At 35.8% G+C, this 18,099-nt stretch overlaps 1 protein-coding gene across 1 annotated transcript in view; it reads left to right on the forward strand.

Annotated features, from left to right (window-relative positions):
- Window positions 1-18,099, forward strand: part of LOC150101901 (A disintegrin and metalloproteinase with thrombospondin motifs 20-like) — a 186,136-nt gene that overhangs the window by 160,104 nt on the left and 7,933 nt on the right. The window contains exons 26-28 of the mRNA XM_090399926.1: window positions 1,167-1,302; window positions 3,455-3,641; window positions 12,452-12,576. Coding sequence (XP_090256052.1) covers window positions 1,167-1,302; window positions 3,455-3,641; window positions 12,452-12,576 — 448 coding nt within the window. The remainder of the gene's footprint in view (window positions 1-1,166; window positions 1,303-3,454; window positions 3,642-12,451; window positions 12,577-18,099) is intronic.

Raw genomic sequence — 18,099 nt, forward strand, 5'->3', positions numbered from 1 at the left:
TCAGATTACTCTCTTTTGGATAGCATCAAACATTCTTAGGGAGGCTTTTTGTATATCACCACAAATGTGTGAGTAGTATTCTAAAGTTAGGTGGATTGGGGATAATACATTGTCAGCAGTGTTGAGTGAAAAAGTATACCTAGATGTCTGAGATGTGTTTGTGCAAGAAAGAGTACAGATGTAAGTCTGCCCTGAAATCTGATCAGAGTATTATCAAAGATAAGTGTAATTTCTCATAAGAGAGATATAAAACAGGACTACTTTGCTCGTATTGAAATTCACAAGGTTATCCTTCCACTGAAGAATAGCAAGGAGATCACAGTTCATAGCATTGTTACATGTTAACTGCAGTAATTTTAACATCTTAAAAGTACTTGAAGTATTTTCTGTAAAGCTTAGGATCCCACTACCTGTTAGATGGTAGCAAACTATCTTTTGCTTTAGTAATAATTGAAAAATTATTACTAAAGCAAATTTTTCACAGTATGAAAAATAATTAGTATTCATTTTATGGGAAGTTCTCAATTTTACATTGCATCATTGAGAGTCAATTCAAAGCTCTGCTGCCATGTGACAAACACATTTTGATGTTTCTGTTAGTGGCTGAAATAATTTCCAAATATTAATGTTTCTCCATATTTTCATTTTTGATATTAGTTGATACAAGATGGACAACTGAAAATCTTTATAGTTTTCATTTATGATTTCTATTGGAAAGGGATCAAAATTGATGGTTAACTAATATTTTGGAAATGTAAAGAATGTTCAAAATTACTATTCTCATTTGACTTTTTAATAAATTATAGATTTTAATTTAAAAACATTTAATAAAAGATTAATAAGCAAAAAAGTTGTTTTTTTTTTGTCTTAATTCCCTCACTTTTCACAACTATCTTGGTTCTTTTTTTTATTCCACTACAAGTAATGTATCTCACTATATGATAACAAATAATGAAAGAAGGGCAGCACAATGCTTAAAAAGGCTGTTTTGCTTATTTGTACCAATAACTATTTCTTAAAAGCACATTTCTTTTCAGTGTGTGTGTGTGTGTGTGTGTGGTCTTCGTTTTCCATATACATTTGGGATATAAGGTTGCTTTTTTGTCTATAAAAATTAGTTGAGGTTCATTTATTTAATAAAATGTTATTTTTATTTTACCATTTAGTGCTCTGCTAGCTGTGGAAGAGGAAAACAAAAACGTCTGGTACAATGTTATAATGCCCGAAATAGAAAAGTTTCACATAGAGAATGTAACAGAAAGTTGCTACCTGCTAGAAAGCGGAAATGTTGGATGCGTCCATGTAAGTACACACAATTTTAAATTTTGACTTCTGAGATAACTGAAATAATACTCACCAGAATGAGGGCCTTCATTTCCCCACTGCACTGACTCAAAACCTCAAACCCCAGGTCTCCAACAAATGTGCAAATCAATCCAAGATAAAATTTCAGCTTGCATTCAATGAATTCAAAGTTAAAAAAAAAAAAAAAAAAAAAGCGTCACACTCAGATTACACTAATTCATAATAATTTAAAAAACAAAAACAAAAATCCAAAGCAAACTTCACAAAGAGTAAATTGCAAAAAGCTTGCTTTCTGCTCAGTTGGTAGTTGAGCCTTCTAGTAGGAAAAATATTCATCAACAGAATTACTATATCCATTGCAATATGAAGAATAAGAGTTCTTTTATAATAGAGGCACATATATTAAAATAGTTTCATCTTTTCCAATCATTAATGACAGGAAGTATCAATAGTGGCTTTATTTTCCTTGATCAAATAAATTCTATAAAAAAAAAAAGTGCTTTGAAAATATCAGCACCTTACTGCTCGTTAGACTGTGTTACACCTCTTAATAGAATTCCATGCTATTTCTTGATTAATATTTATAGAAAATCTGGAACATTAAAATATTCTAATGTCTTCTATAAATATTAATCAAGAAATAACACGGAATTCTATTAAGAAGTTAGTATGACAACTATGCATTGACATATTTGGCTTGTCACGTACAGGTTCTTCACTTCTATGCTTGCCAGGATCATTGTCAGCATGTTATAATTTTTAACTTTTACCGTATTTGCTTATACCATGTATCCAAATCCTCCACTTCAATAAAGAAATTCTTTTTGGTTTCAGAATTGCTCTGCTGCAGTGTCAACAACATTAAGCCATTAACATGAGTCATGTATATGCTCTAAATAATTTATATCATTTCTTGGCCATATTCATATTATCAGTGTATCACAATACAGTATGCATTATAAAAAAAATTATATATAATTAAAGTAGTGTATTCAGTAGTGCACTCAGGATTTAATCTTGGAGGGGAGGGGGGCGAGTTGAGTAGAGTCGTAGACAATTTGAGAATAACACTCATCATCACATATGACCTCTCACTAAGCATCTGCAATGTTCGCTAATTCATAAGTAATATAGAAATAGAAGACACGACACAACATAAATTAAAAAAATAAATAAATTTTAATTGGAAAAGATTTTTTGCAAAATTTTCTAGTGGTTTTTTTTCCCTTTTGGGGGGGGGTAGGGGAGGCCCCTTGTACCCCTCCCCTCTGGGTGCGCTGCTAAGTGTATTGCAATTTTATGAACATTAGATGAAGTAATTCTCTTATGATTATTGTTTGATATTAATTAGATCCACGCGGTTAGCCTAGTGGCTATGCGCTTCGCAACCGTATGCTTGGGGAAGGAGTGTCCTAGGTTCGATTCCCGTCGGTGACGTGAGGAGTTAAAGGATCTTCCTCAACCATAGCCAAGTTAGCCAGTCTTGGGCGTGGACAGCAGGGTTTTTCCCCCAGTTTATTCTGGGGTTTTTCATCCCGCAAAGCAGGCAAACTGGCCTTGAGAACTCAACACTACAGGCCATAGGATACACCGGGGCATAAGGCTGACCACCTTATCCTGTAAACGGAGTGAGGTCCGATGATCAATGGACCCTCGACACCGCAAGGTAAAAGAGGGTATAAGGAAGATGATGATGATGATGATGATTTTTATAATATTAGAATCATTACAGTAATCTCAACTGTATGCAGTATAAAAGATAATACTAGCTTGCTTACAAAGTTCAAACAATGCTTTTTTTGTATATAGAAAATTAAATTGTTGAGTAGGGGAGATTAGCTGTCTATAGAGAACTGTCTCAACCATTAAAATGTAGACAGATTTTTTATGGCTTTTACTTTTAAGTTATTATTTCCCAATAGTATGTAGCATTGATCTGGCTAATTGATTTTGACAAACGTTAGTACTGAAAAAGAAATCATAAATAAAAATTATGTAATTCCGCTTGGGTTCATGTTGGGCGGCCTTTGATATAAAACTGCATTATTTAAAAAAAAAAAATTTTTTTTTCTTTTCATCCAGTCAAATGATTTAAGTTCTGCATCTTAAAATTTAAGTTTATGATGTTGGCCTCTTTTATTATTACTAGGTTCTCCTATCAGTTGTGAAGATATTCAATCCAGAAGTAAAGTCAGAGATGATGGACCTCGTGATATTGTTGTTAAGGGACGGACTTTAACTGTCTACTGTGCAGGTATGAATATGTCAAGTCCCAGAGAGTTTATAACTCTTCCAAAAGGAGAAAGTGAAAACTATTCAGAAATCTATACAAAAATGTAAGTGAAATCAGTAATCTAAAGAACTTATATATTATAATTTTCATTTCTGCACTTCCCATCTAGAATGTGATCAGTTCTAATCTTAGAATTCTTAACTCATAGTCTGCAAAAACCATTCTTATGTCCTCCTCTGCCATGAATTTTCAAAATGTCATCTTAGCTTGATTTTTTTTTAATCTAAATCAAGTAACATTAACTAGTGACCACCGTGATCTCTAACAGTCTTTAAAGTGTCATCTGTACACTATGTGAATCACGTTCTGTTTTAAAATAGTTGATCATTTATGTTCCTTTTCACGGTTACAGTGTATTCTACTTTTTATTTGTAAAAATAGAAAATTGTACCTTCAATTTCATTGATTCCTTGCACAACTTCCACAAAGATTATGCTTTAACAAAAATTGCAGTTCCCATCATTAGCATATCTTCAAACTGTATTAACTTAGAAAAGTTTCACTGAAATGTAGATTAAGTTGTATATTAAGATTAGTTTATATTTTTTATTTACATTGCTGTGGGTAAAAAACCTAAGATAAAAACAATGCAAGCAAGCTGTGAAGAATTAGAATTTCAGCTGGAAGGTTTGACTGTATATGATAATTGTCACATGCCAGGTTATGTCAGTAAGCATTGTGTAGAAAGAGGTGAATTAAAACAAATACTGAATATCATATCTAATAAATTTGTTACATTATTTATGAATTAAACAACAGCACATGTAAAAAAAGAGAGAGAGAGAGAGAAAAGAAATTATAACATTTCTGTTTCTTAATCTGTCTTTCTTCCTTGTTTGTTATAAGGCCATCAGAGGGAGAAGTAAAGATCATTTAATAACATTCAAAACTCATATCTGTTGCAGCTGAGTAAACAGGAAAACACATTATTAAAGGAAAGTGGTTAGAATTTTGTAATTCAAATACAAGGTTACATAAATAATTTAAAACAAAAAATTGAACAGTTAGTCACAATTACTTCACAACACTTTGAGATAGAGATGTAGTCAGAACAGTTGAGATTCAGATGGTGTCATAATTTCACAAGTTTCAAATAATAGGCAATCAAATTAAAACATTATTATTATTACCACCCCAAGACCTCATGGAGTCAAAGACTCATTCCTTTTATCACACACACAGCTCATCATACTGTGTTTTAAACACATTTCAAACTCTTTGCAGACATCACATTCTCAGGCAAGGCATTCCAATCATTCACAACTCTGCACGAAAAAAACCTGCCATCACTGCCCTACTCACACCCTCTTTATACATTTCCAGGGATGCCCTCTGGTTCTCCCCTGATCTCCCACTTTTCTCTGTAAAACTTCTCCAGCATTCATCATATCTCCCCTCTTCCTCCTGTCCACCAGACTCTGCAAATTACATCTTCTTAATCTTTCCTCATACTCGACATTCCAGAGGTCAGTCTCCTTTGGACCCAAAACATGTGATCAATAAATCTGGAATACTGCAATGTACTAAGTGTGAACTTTTTTTAGGTGGGGGGATCATTAAAGATTACCCATGCATTGAATTATAAAAATTATAATATAAAGTTAGAGTTATATAAGGGTTATTATATCTTTTGGATGCTGGGGAATCTATGGATGTGATGTGTTGTTTATGCCAGGAAAGAGTGGAGGTAAGTGCAAGTCTGAGCAGAGAGATCTTATCTTATCTGGTGATTTATATATTACTGAGAAAGGATAGGTGAGCTGATATCTCTTTTGTGAGAGAAAGGACAGGACTGCATTTTGATGGCCTTGAAGGTGACCAGATTGTCCTTGCTTTGGTTGTAAATGACCTTGACACTTGGGATGTAAGAGTACTGCATTGTTTGTCAAATGAGTAGGATGAATGGAGAGTACTATTGTCTTTAGAGCTGTGGATAGGATTAATGGTGATTTGAGAGTAGGAGATAGAACATAGCTCTGAGGTACTCACTCACTGCATTGGTGGTGAAGCTATCCACCATGACACACAGTGAATAACTAGAGAGGAAGCTGGCAAACCAGTTAATAGTCAGGTAGATCAAAGGATGGCAATTTGTTTAGCAGGCTTTGATGCCAGACATGGTCAGAAGCTCTGGATATGCCAAGAGAGACAGCACAAGTCTCTCCAAAACGTTTCATGGCACATGTCCAGTGGTGGATGACATAAGCTAAGAAGTAAACTGTGGATTTTGAATGGTAGAATCTATATTGGTGGTCACTGATTAATTGATGGGTAGATCTCTAGGTAAGGAAGTTAGCTATTGATGACTTTCTCCATTATTTAGGAGAGGACTGAGATGATGGTGATTGGTTGGTAGTTTGACTTCTGTCTCCCGTTTTTGGAACAAGTGGATACATGATTGCTTCCATCCGTTGGGATAAGTACCAGCTATGTATAATTGTGGAGACAATACATGAGAGGTGATAGTTCTGGAGAACAATTGGAGAAATGCCATCAAGACCAGAAGACTAGTGTCAGAGTTATTTAGCAATTTTCTGATGTATTTTTGTTAAAAAACTACAGGAGGTATATAGTGTTCAGATTTCAGTATGGGAGAAGGTAATTTCTGTTAATCATCTATACAGGAGTTTGAGGAAAAGTGATGCTAGAAAGTCAGCTTTATCCTTGAGTGAAGTAAGTGGTTCCATCAGGATGAGAAAGAGGTGGAAGTGCAGTCTCCTGCACTTCCACCTCTCTCTCATCAGCAATAATTGTATCCAATGGCCTTAGCTAGAGACCAGAAGGCATGGCTTCCATTTGGACAGGAGGAAAGTTTGCAGCTGTTGGCCTTTATGAAATGAAATTTAGATCTGCTGATGACTGTTTTGATTTTGTTGCATGCTTTAGTATAGGTAGAATATAAAGCTGGGATTTCTTGATGCAAGCCACTTGCAATAAGCTGGATTTTTTTTCTTCAAAAACAAACAAGGATTTTGGGTAGAATGAGGGATGAAGACTTCATACCACTGGGGATAATTTCTATGACTTGTAAGGAGCTTAAGAACAGATGAGTAGAAACATTACACCAAAGAAAGGAGCAGTAGAAATTTTAGAGTCACCCCATTTGTAGTGCCAGAAGATGTACATTATTTATGAATTAATGTACATAATGTATTAAAGTTGAGAGTGGTTTGAGGAAGGGTGTTCTAAGAGAGAAGAGACCTGCACAGGATTGTGGTTTGTGGAAAGGAATGTGAAGATGTCTGAGAAGTTATTGGAGTTTGGTAAATGCAGCAGATGAATATTACTAAATGAGTCAAGGAACCCTTGAGCCAGAGGAGGTCAAAAGCAAGGGATTCTAAATTAGCTACTCTCTAGCATGCAATATTTGATCTCACAAAGGCACAGATGCCACCCTTGTGAAAGGAATTGTGAAGTGTGTAATTTGGATGTTGGGGGTGGACAGTGGATGCAGATACTATTTGGTTTGTAGTTGAGAGTAAGAGGTCTAGTCTGGATGAATGCAAATGATGGTGAATATCATTTATGTTGCTATTAATTCCACACATATTAGTAAAGTGGATGTAACTTTTTATTGAGGTGATTCTGTCATGATTTGTATGTTTGTGACTTTTTAGTTAGGATCAGTTTATGAGGGCAATTCCTTTTTGTTACAGTGTCACTGTCATTGTAAGGTTCAACATTAGTTCATTGGTAGATAGACAGAAGGTTAAGATGGAGATATGCAGCGAGAGGAGATATACTTGGACATGACATCTATAAAGAGAGTGATTAGTCTTATTACCATAACTTGACCTCAACAGTGCCCACATACTATTACTCGGACCCCTCCAGGCACAACCTGGCAGAGTATGTGGTAGTAGGATTATGCACCAGTCAACTGGGAAGCTTCCTAACTAGTTACTTCCAGGTTCAGGCCCATGCATTATTTGGCATCCAGCCTGTGGCACAACTATTTTAATTGTATCTTCAAAATGGAGGAGGTTGTTGGTTTTGCATGACTTTGAAGAACTGAAACCAGATTCCTTACTCTGGAAACCAAACAGGGCATGTGCCACTGTGGATCTCCAATAAGCTGGATAGTGGTGTTTCACTGGTTAGTGTACGTCATTTTTTTTTTTAAATGTTGCTCCCACCCACAAAAGGTTATTTGCTAACCTATAATACATTTGGTACTATGAGTGGGGTAAGGATTTTGTTTTCTATTTTTATCAATTTTATTTATATATATATATATATATATATATTTTATTTATTTAAAAAAAATGTAAATTTTCAGCCTATTTTCTACCCACTGCAGGGTGAAGGCCTCTCCCATTTCAGGAGGTTTTAGGTCTACTACTCCCATGGTGACCCAGTCCATATTGGGAGAGGACAATCACAAACTTCCATACCTACATGGGATTCAAACACGCAGCCTCTTGGCTGAAGAGCGGATACGCTAACCACTCGGCCAACCAGGCCAGCATATAACTCTGCTCTAGAGACCATACATGGAATTTTTTCAAGCCACTTCATCCCCCCCCCCCTTCCAGTAAGTGGAGTGATGGTCTCACACCAAGCAATGAAATTCATCTCCCACCTAACAACAATTACAAACATCCATGACCACAGTGGAATTCGAACCCGCAGCCTGTTGGTTGGAGAGCAAAGTATGCTAACTGCCCAACCACCCAGACCAGCATCCACCACCTGGTGGTCTAGTTGGCATTTCCTCCAACTTAGAAGGTATCCCTTTATAGTGGGACTACTCACTGGTTTTACCAGAGCCCCTTTTATGGAAACAACCACATCATGGGTAAGCAGGATTGACTTGATAGGGAGAGGCTGTATATTGCACATTATCTACCATTAGAGTATTTGTAGAATGGTAGATTATGATTATCTTTGAGAAATACATAAGAAAGGCTGTTTCCAAAGGACAACAGCAGCAGAGGGAATGAAAAGAGGACAAAAAAGTGATTCTGTCAGTTTGGAATTGAATTACAAAAGTTGTTCAACACTTCTTTGCATTTTAACAAATTTAGAGGAGAATGGGGATATTACTGATACCAATAATAATGAATAGTGATCATGGACATGTGTAGAAAATGAAAACAGCAGTAGCAGAAATCAAATGTCTGTGTGAAAGCGTGAACTGGATTACAGATGAGTTGTTAATCACTCCAGTTGCTCTATTCTATACCATGAAAGGTTTTAGGACTTCTTAGAGATGCTGTCCCAAGTGTAAGATTAATATTCAGTAGTTAAATTTGATCTAATTTAAATCACAAAAGCACTGGATAAAGAGACTTTATGTAGACTTGACATTTTGCTTTGTAAAAGCATTCAGCAGATTGTCATGGAATGTTGATATAAACATTGAGTAAGATGGATAATAGTTTAGTGAGATTGATAGATAGACCAAGAAGCATCCTGGAAAAGAAAACGACTGGTAAGGTATCACAGGATTCTGTAATACCCCCACCAGATGCAGTTCACAGATATCGTACATGGTTTCAATTTTTTTCTGATGTCAGATCTCTTTCAGATGATTTAAATAGGTATTATTATTGACAGGTGAGTTGGATAGCCATTTTAATGTTAAGTATTGTGTTTCATACTTTGCACTTGTAGTATGTAGAATTTCATTTGATGCTACGTACTGTGTTGGTGGAACTTTGCAGAAAGTGATTTCAGATTAGTAGCAGTGGTGTTGCATGCCCATTTCAGTTGGATGTGCTGTCATGGCTTATGCAACCCACACTACAAAATTCATGTCAGATTGCATTTTCATCAATGTATGAATGTTTAAGAGTGTATAGCACATCAGTGCTCATCTTAATTGGTCTAATGCAATTAATTTAGGATAACTTTGAATACTTTCATTTATCAATTAATTGTAACCAAATCTGTGCAGAGTGGGGGACAATGTGTTTGTTTTAAATGCTATATATTAGAAAACAATAATGAAAGAGAATGCGATATTTGGTTGGTATATTTGAATTACTCAAAGGTGTAAAATTTGGAAGAGGAGGATGAGGCTTACCACCTTTGACTACAATACTGTTTCCCATTGTAAATATGGTCAAAAAAAAGTTATAAAAGTTTTGAAAATTATATATAAAAACTTGCCTACCACATCAGTTCATACTTCATGCACGTAAAACAGATGAAACTCAGGAAACAAAAACAACAACTCATGACAGATGACATCGTTCAATTAGATTAGTTGACACAATAACCACTCGCAGCCTCTAGGTGCTATTGTCTCATAGCTCACCCTGCCTCACCTTCTGAGTGGTTTAAAACTACTAGAACGCTAAGAATTTGACCTGCTGTGCCATCTTTTCAAAGGGCCCAAAGGTGTATATATTTTGAATACACACTCAGGCTATTAATGTGAATGTGATGCAATGTTTATGCGTCAAAAAGTGTCCTTTTCATGAAGCATTAGTATATTGTGTTTACTTTTAAGAATTATGTGAAGTCTGGAAACAATTAGGGAAGTCTTTAGCAGGAAATAAATGCAAAATATAATATTGGTGATATTGCTATTTAGTGAATGAGCACTGCACCTAGCACATGCTGAATATTTGCTCCTGGTTAGTAGGGATATCAGAACTATGGAATGCTTTGGACGGAGAAAGGATATGATAAAGGCATTCAAGCTGACAGGATTTAAGTATGTAGGGATGCATAGTGGGAAAGGGGAAGAGATGGAAAGAATGAGATGCCATTCTTGGAATTTGTACAAGGTAATGAGTAAGGGAGTGAAGAGTGGAATTTTTTTTTACACGAATGGGCGAGCAAGTGAATTTATTACTCGAGGGTATCATGAATGTGGAAGGTATAAATTTACTACAATATGACAGATGTTAGTAGTTGCATGGAACCTTCTGAAACGAGTCTATTCACTCATGGAGGTCTGTAAATAGTATTAATGTTTGTCTACACATTTATGTTATCATCAGTACTTTTTAGATTCTTAAATATGTTGCCAAAATAACAAAACCTGGTTCTGTGAACACTTTTAAAAATTATATTTCAGTTCTAGAGTTGATTATTCTTCATAAATCTCAAGAATGATTGCAAGTTAATTCTAAATATTTTTTTTTTTTTTTTTTTTTCAAATACAAAACAGACTCATACTTCTAAAATGACTACTTGGAGCTAATTTTATTTCCTATGATATATGAAATCCAAATTAACTTTAGAAACTGCTGATGTAAAAACACTCATGAGAAAAATCCTTTCATGAATTAAAAGGTTGAGGCATAAAGTCGGTGAATACAGAAGGAAGAGTTTTTCATCCTACAACCAAGCAAATTAGCCAGGAGAACACATGCAGCAATTTCATGATCATCAGTAGCTCTAACAGGCACTCAAACCTCCACAGCCTTCCAAGTATGCTTGGATTTCATAACCATAACTTTAGAATAAAGTGGTTAGCTCTATGCCTTCTTTGTCTGTAAATTGTGATACATGCAATTTACACAAAATATACATACATACATACTTGGGAAAGACTAATCCCTCTATCCTTAATGGCCTATAAGTACTGAATATGATTATTGTCATAAAATCAGTGCCAGCACTCAGTTTTATCACTGAAGTTACATTATCCTACACCATGTTAGTTGGAGCTTCAAGATGGATGCATGCACAATCAGTATAGATTGGTGCAAACTCTTTTGCCTTTATTTCAGTAGCAATGTGCAGTCAGAAGGTCGCATACACCCTTCTGCTATTTCTTGGAAATACCCAGTAGATCCCTTTAAAAGATGCAGTGAGACCCTTTTAAACTAAAAGTAAAAACTCAATATTCTGACTGATCACATATGGAAGAGAGATTTTTTTTTTTCATACACAATTGTAAATACAATTGATAGGCATAACTTGTGGATACTTAATTGCTTTATACTAACCCAGTCCAAAAATTTAAGATTGCTGTATATGAATAAAACTATATTGGGAAAAAAAATGTGTTTACACTTTTGAAGGATATAACCTTTCAAAGAGCTAACTCCATATAACTATAGAATGAAACTAGCCTGAGTAAAGTTGCAACAATGTTTGAATCTTATGTGGCATAGATTTCTTAGTCTTTAGGTGATCATGATTTTTGGCACCCAATATGAGATTGACACCTTAGTTGTGGTCTCATATTGAAGGCCTGAAGTGCCTTGAAAATGATTGGTTTCAAGAGCATGATTTCCCAACTATAACAAAAAAGAAAAACAAACTGCTTTCTCATACTCTGAAAGTATTGGTGTGATTATTTACTAAAGGGACATTCAGTACGAAAATGTATGATTGTCAAGTCATGAAGAGTATGTGAGTGGTCTCAGGAGGCATATCTCACAAGTATGTGAAATGGAAGTTTTCATTTCCTGGTATAAAACTTGATTGTGCTTGATTCTGCAATAATGGTGATATCATTTGAAGATGGAAAGGATTTCTTCCATCTTATATTGATTTCCCCTCAGTGAAGCGTTTCTATAATGTATAAATGTTTAATAAAATAAATTACATTCAAGCTGACAGGATTTAAGTATGTAGGGATACATAGTGAAGAAGGGAAAGAGAGGGAAAGAATGAGATGCCATTCTTGGAATTTGTACAAGGTAATGAGTAAGGGAGTGAAGAGTGGAATTTTTTTTTACATGAATGGGCGAGCAAGTGGAATTTATTACTCAAGGGTATCATGAATCTTAGAAGAAAAATATAATAAAAAATGTTTAAAAACCTATATATAAAATGTCTGAACTGGAAAAATATCAAGTGTGAATTAGTACTTTGTCAGTTCTGAACGAGAACAATATGATATGAACAATATTTATATTTTCACTTTTCTGCATCTCCCATTTTTAGTCATGGTCGTACAGAGGTTTGCACTGAGAATACCCCTCAACCAGATTGTGACTGTGAACGTCAGGATGCTGGCTTAACAATTTTCTCTAAAATTGCAATAAATATATCATCACTTCAAGTGATCAGTGAGTATCAACCTTATAGATCTTGGAAACTTAGATTTAAATAAAAATTACTTTGATTAGTTAATTTCTAAAATAAAATCATCATTATGATTATGATTCAGCACTCCATGGAATACAAGACTCATTGTGGGAGGTCCACCCCAGTCTATCATACCACTCCTTGAACCCATTAACCATTCGTGCTCTCACCACTATTGAACAATGTATTCCACAGTTTTAACCATCCTCTATGCAAAGAAACCACTCCTTACCCTCTTTCTCACAACTTCCTTCTGTAACTTCCAGGGAAGGCCCCCTTGTCCTTGCTCCTGTTGCACCAAATGAAATAACTCTCTAGTGTCAACCCTTTAATAACCGTCTGAACAGTTTAAAAGTCTCAATCATATCAATCCTTCTGTCTACCAAACTCTGCAGTCCGCATTCCCAAAGCCTACTCTTGTAACTAACATTGTACAGTCCTGATATCATCTTTGTTATCTGCCTCTGCACTCTTTTCACGGTTAATTTATCGCCTTCAAATCCTGGGGACCAAATTGAACATAATACTCCAGTTGTTGTCTAATCAGGGTTTTATAGCAATGGAATGACAACTTTTTATCTCTGCAGGTCAGCATCCTTCTCAGTATGCCAGCCATCCTCTGGGTTATCTTCATCACTTTTGTAATATATTCCCTGAATTTCAGGTTTCTATCAATCACTAGATCCCTTGCCTCACCCACTTTTTTTTCCCAGTATATTATTTTTTTCTGCCAACACTGCACAGCCTCCCATCGATGTAGCCCAAACTTCAAGACTTTACATTTAGCTGAGTTAAACTGATATCCCCATTTATTTGCCCATCTTTCCAGTTTATCCAAATCCTCTTGCAAGGCTATCACATCTGTGCTATTACTAATAACCCTTCCCAGCTTTACATCATCTGAAACAACTGATGATGATGTCATTGATATAAAGATTAAACAATACAGGTCCCAGTAGTGGTCCCTGTGGGACCCCACTTGTAACCACTGTCTCCCTGATACTGTTCCCCATACACAACTCTCTGATACCTATCAGGTAGCCAATCCTAAATCCAGTTCACTAACCTGACATCTAAATTCATGTGCTGCAACTTAAATATCAGCTTATCATGTGATACCCTGTCAAATGCCTTTGTAAAATCCAAAAAAAAAGGGCAGAATATGCCTTTCTCCTCATCAATTGCTCTTGTCGCTTTATTATAAAAGGCAACTGTATTACTAAAACAAGAGTGCCCCTTACCAAATCCATGCCGATTCTCACAGATAACATTACCCTCATCTGTTCAATGCTGTAAATGATCCCTCACTAATTTCTCCAAAATCTTAACTACTCATAAAATACAAACTAGTCTATAGTTTGACACTTCCAGTCTGCTACCACTCTTATACAATGGCTTACAATATTTTACACTCCCTGGCCACATTACTCATGACCAGACTTTCATTGAAAAGCTACATCAGCAGAGCTGTCAGTTCTTTAGCACATTCACTCAAAATTCATCGTGAAATCCCATCCAGTTCCATTGCTTTATTGACATCCAGAGTACTCAGTATTTGAAACAGACTCTCCTCTTGCATTTCTAAACCTCAAACCTGCCCTCTAGTATTAAAACCTACTTTCCAGGATGAAATGAATGTTCCAATAAAATTTTCATTGAACAACTCCGTTATGTCCTCTGAATCAGTCACTCTGTTCCCATTTTTATCCAACAATGTCATTCTTCCATCATTTCTGCTCCTACTGGCCACATAGCAAAAAAATTCTTTAGGATTTTCTTTGGATCTCAGGGCCAATCTCTTCTTATATTCCAGTTTTTCCTTCCTTACTATACTAGTCAATCTCTTGGCCTGAGTCTTATATTTGTTGTGAATCTTCTATAACCGTTATCCTGATGTCTCTTCCATAACCTCATTATTACCTACAGTTTCCATTTGATATTGGTTGTCATCCACTCTACACCAAATTGTGTTCTTTTCTTCACTCATATACAACTTGCTATTGCTGCTAATAAATATTCCTTCACAAGCTCCTTAAGGGTCAAAGCTGTATAACTGAGAGGAGACCTCCACATAGCCTTTAAAGGAATGCAGAGAACTGACCAGGGCTTCTGACCTAATGTCCAATCCTCACCTTCTCGTGGTGCACCTTGTTGGGCATCTACTTGGATACTGAAAGAACGAGGATGGGCTGACAATTTGGGATTTAGCCGACCAAATTATATTCTTATTGGTTAAACCAAAATAAAAAATGATGGTACAACATGACAAAATTTCATGCCGGCTGGGGTGTCGCCCGGTTAAACAAGGCCCCCGTTATTTTCACCAGGGAACCAGGGTGGACAGCGAAAAGTCAGCTACCGGAACAAATCTGAAAACACACCCCAACTCAACATCACCAGAGTTAAAGATCGGTACTATCAACATAAGAAGCCTGAATGGCAAAGAAATGGAGGAATTAGATAGGTCCAGATCGACATAATAGGGGTTTCTGAAACAAAAAAGACTAAAACTGGTGAGATCTTTCTGAGCAATAAATACAAAATATTATATTCAGGAAATGACAATCAAGGAAAAGAAGGAATAGCCATAGTATTCAACACAAAATACGAGGCTAATCTTCTTGAATGGCAATCAGTCTCAAGTAGAGTAATGTGGGCAAATATAAGAATGGGAAACTGGACAATGAGACTTATTTGTGCCTATGGTCCCATAGAAGGTTCTACTAAGGTAGAAGTGGAGGAATTTCTTGAGGCTTTAGAAAAAGCAACTGACACAATGAAAAAGGAAAAGTTGGTCCTTGTTGGGGATCTAAATAGCAGAGTAGGAAATGATTGCGAGACATACAAAAATATTTTGGGAAAATTTGGAGAAAAGAGCAAAGCTAATAATAATGGCAAATATCTGTTGGATTTCTGCTCAGGACATGGACTGGTTGTTACTAACCATGTTCCAACATGGAAATGTACACAAATATACATGGAGATAAGAGGCAAGGAATAAGAAAAGTCTCATTGACTATGTTATTGTTGATAGTGATGTTTTCTCCTTTGTGCAGGACACCAGAGTGTACAGAGGATTTGAAATTAGAAGTGATCACTATTTAGTCTTGAGCAGGATAAAATTGAATTTCATATTGAAAAGAATAACGTGTAAAAAAGTTTTAAAGCGAATAATAGTTGAGCAGCTCTCAGATGTGAACTGTAGACTAAAATACACAAAGATTATTGAAGAAAAAATGAAAGAGTTTGAGAACAGGAATCAAACCTTGGAGATTCAGTGGCAAGCCTTGAAGAAAACCCTGATTGATTCAGCTAGAGAGGCATGTGGTGAAGTTGTCTGCAAGGATAGAAAAATTAGAACTCCATGATGAACACAGGAAGTTAAAAAGGCAGTGAAGGAAAAGAAGAAAGCATATCAAAAGTTCCTGGCAGATAAGTCAGATTGTGCTCTTAGAGAATACAGAGACAAACGCAAGAATGCTAAACACTGTGTAAAACTAGCTAAACAAAAGTCATGGGAGGACTTTGGCAAGAATATAGAAAATAAATATCAAGAAGGTGGCAAAATATTTTGGAGGTTGTTGAAGAAACTTAGGAATGAGGAAAGAGTGCTGTAGAAGGAGATAGAGATGATAAAGGTGACATGAAAACGGAAGAAAAAGATATCCTTGAAGTATGGAGTAATTATTTTGATAAACTGCTAAATGAAACAAGCAGTGATGACAGCACAGTGGTAAAAAAACACTGACCAGGCATGCAGTCAGGAATACATATCCATACTTGAAGTAGAAAAATCCATCAAAGGCTTAAAATGTGGAAAGGCAGCAGGAGTAGATGATATTCGACCAGAAATGCTGAAGAATGGTGGTATAAAAGTCTTACAGTGGCTGCACTGCATAGTTTAGAAAGCCTGGACAGAGGGACGAATTCCCAATAATTCGAGTAGAGCTCTCATAGTACCCATATATAAAAAGGGAAATAAAACTGAATGTGAGAATTACAGAGGTATTTCCCTACTGAGTGTTCCTGGCAAGATCTATGCAAGTATACTTGAGAAACGATTGAGAAGAATTGTGGAAGAAAAGCTTGGTGAAGAACAAGCTGGATTCAGGCCAAATAGAGACTGTCAGGATCAGATCTTCACTCTTACGACAAATAGTCGAGAAAGCATGGGAATATAACAAAGATCTGTATTTAAGTTTTGTCGATTTGAAAAAGGCATATGACAAGGTGCCAAGAGAGAAGCTATTCAATACGCTACAGTTATATGGTGTTAATGGGGCATTATATCAAGCAATACTTAGTCTTTATTTGAGTTGTAAGTCAGCAATTAGAATTGAAATAATTACAGGAAGATGGTTTAATGTTAAATCTGGTGTGAGACAAGGATGTACATTATCCCCTCTGTTATTCATTATCTATATCGATCGCATTTTGAAGGAAAGTGGTATTAAACAGGATATGAAAATTGGAGATGTTAATGTCAGCTCTTTGCTTTATGCGGACGATGTTATACTTCTAAATAAATCTGCTGCAAGTCTGCAAGATTCTCTGACTAAATTGAATAACTGTTGTAATAGATATGATATGAAGGTCAGCAATAAAAAGACAAAGACAATGAAAATAGGCAGAATCATTGAAAATGTCAACTGTGTTGTGAATTGAGAACCTGTGGAACAAGTAAAACATTTCAGCTACTTAGGCACGATTTTTACTGAAGATGGTAAATTAAATATAGAAATAGACAACAGAATCAGTAAAGCTGGTATGGTGGGAAGTCAGTTGAATAAATTCATATGGAATAAGAGAGAAATTAGTCAGAACACTAAATTAGCCGTATACAAGACGGTGTTCAAACCAATTTTAACTTATGGATCTGAGAGCTGGGTCAGAAGTAAAACACTTGACCAAAGACTAGAGACCACAGATATGAGAGTCCTGAGAAAGATTAGAGGCGTGAACAGATCGCATCAATGGCAATATCATATTAAAAACGAGGATATTAGGAAAGAACTTGACATTGTCAGCATCCAGGAATGCGTTAACAGAGCTAATCTCAGGTGGTATGGTCACTTAAACAGAATGAGCGAAGAAAGATTAGCAAAACAAGTGTTCTCTGCCAGGTTGGCAGCAAAACAACCCAGAGGAAGACCAAGACATGTGGATTGATACAGTACAAAGTGCCTTAGAATAAATATTTAAGATCTGATAATGTTAGAGTCTTGACAAGTAACAGACTGATTTGGAGGAAAATTGTAGATAGGAAGTTAATGATGTAATTTTTTTTCATGTAGTACTATCATATCCTGTACACCACTTGAAGGTACATGGCAGGAATTTGATGACGATGAGTTCCCAAACACTGATAACTAGCCCTTCCAATTCCTCCCTCCATGGAACTGCTCCAAGTTGATATCTAAGACTATTATAATCACCTGCCTTGTAATTCCACATACATTCCTTTCTCTTTGATACTCCTGCATGTCTATTCATTTTCCAAGTCA

This window comes from Typopeltis vanoorti, chromosome 11, assembly GCF_054136105.1.
Source record: "Typopeltis vanoorti isolate ZY-2024b chromosome 11, IOZ_Tvanoo_1.0, whole genome shotgun sequence".
Taxonomy (NCBI): Eukaryota; Metazoa; Arthropoda; class Arachnida; order Uropygi; family Thelyphonidae; genus Typopeltis; species Typopeltis vanoorti.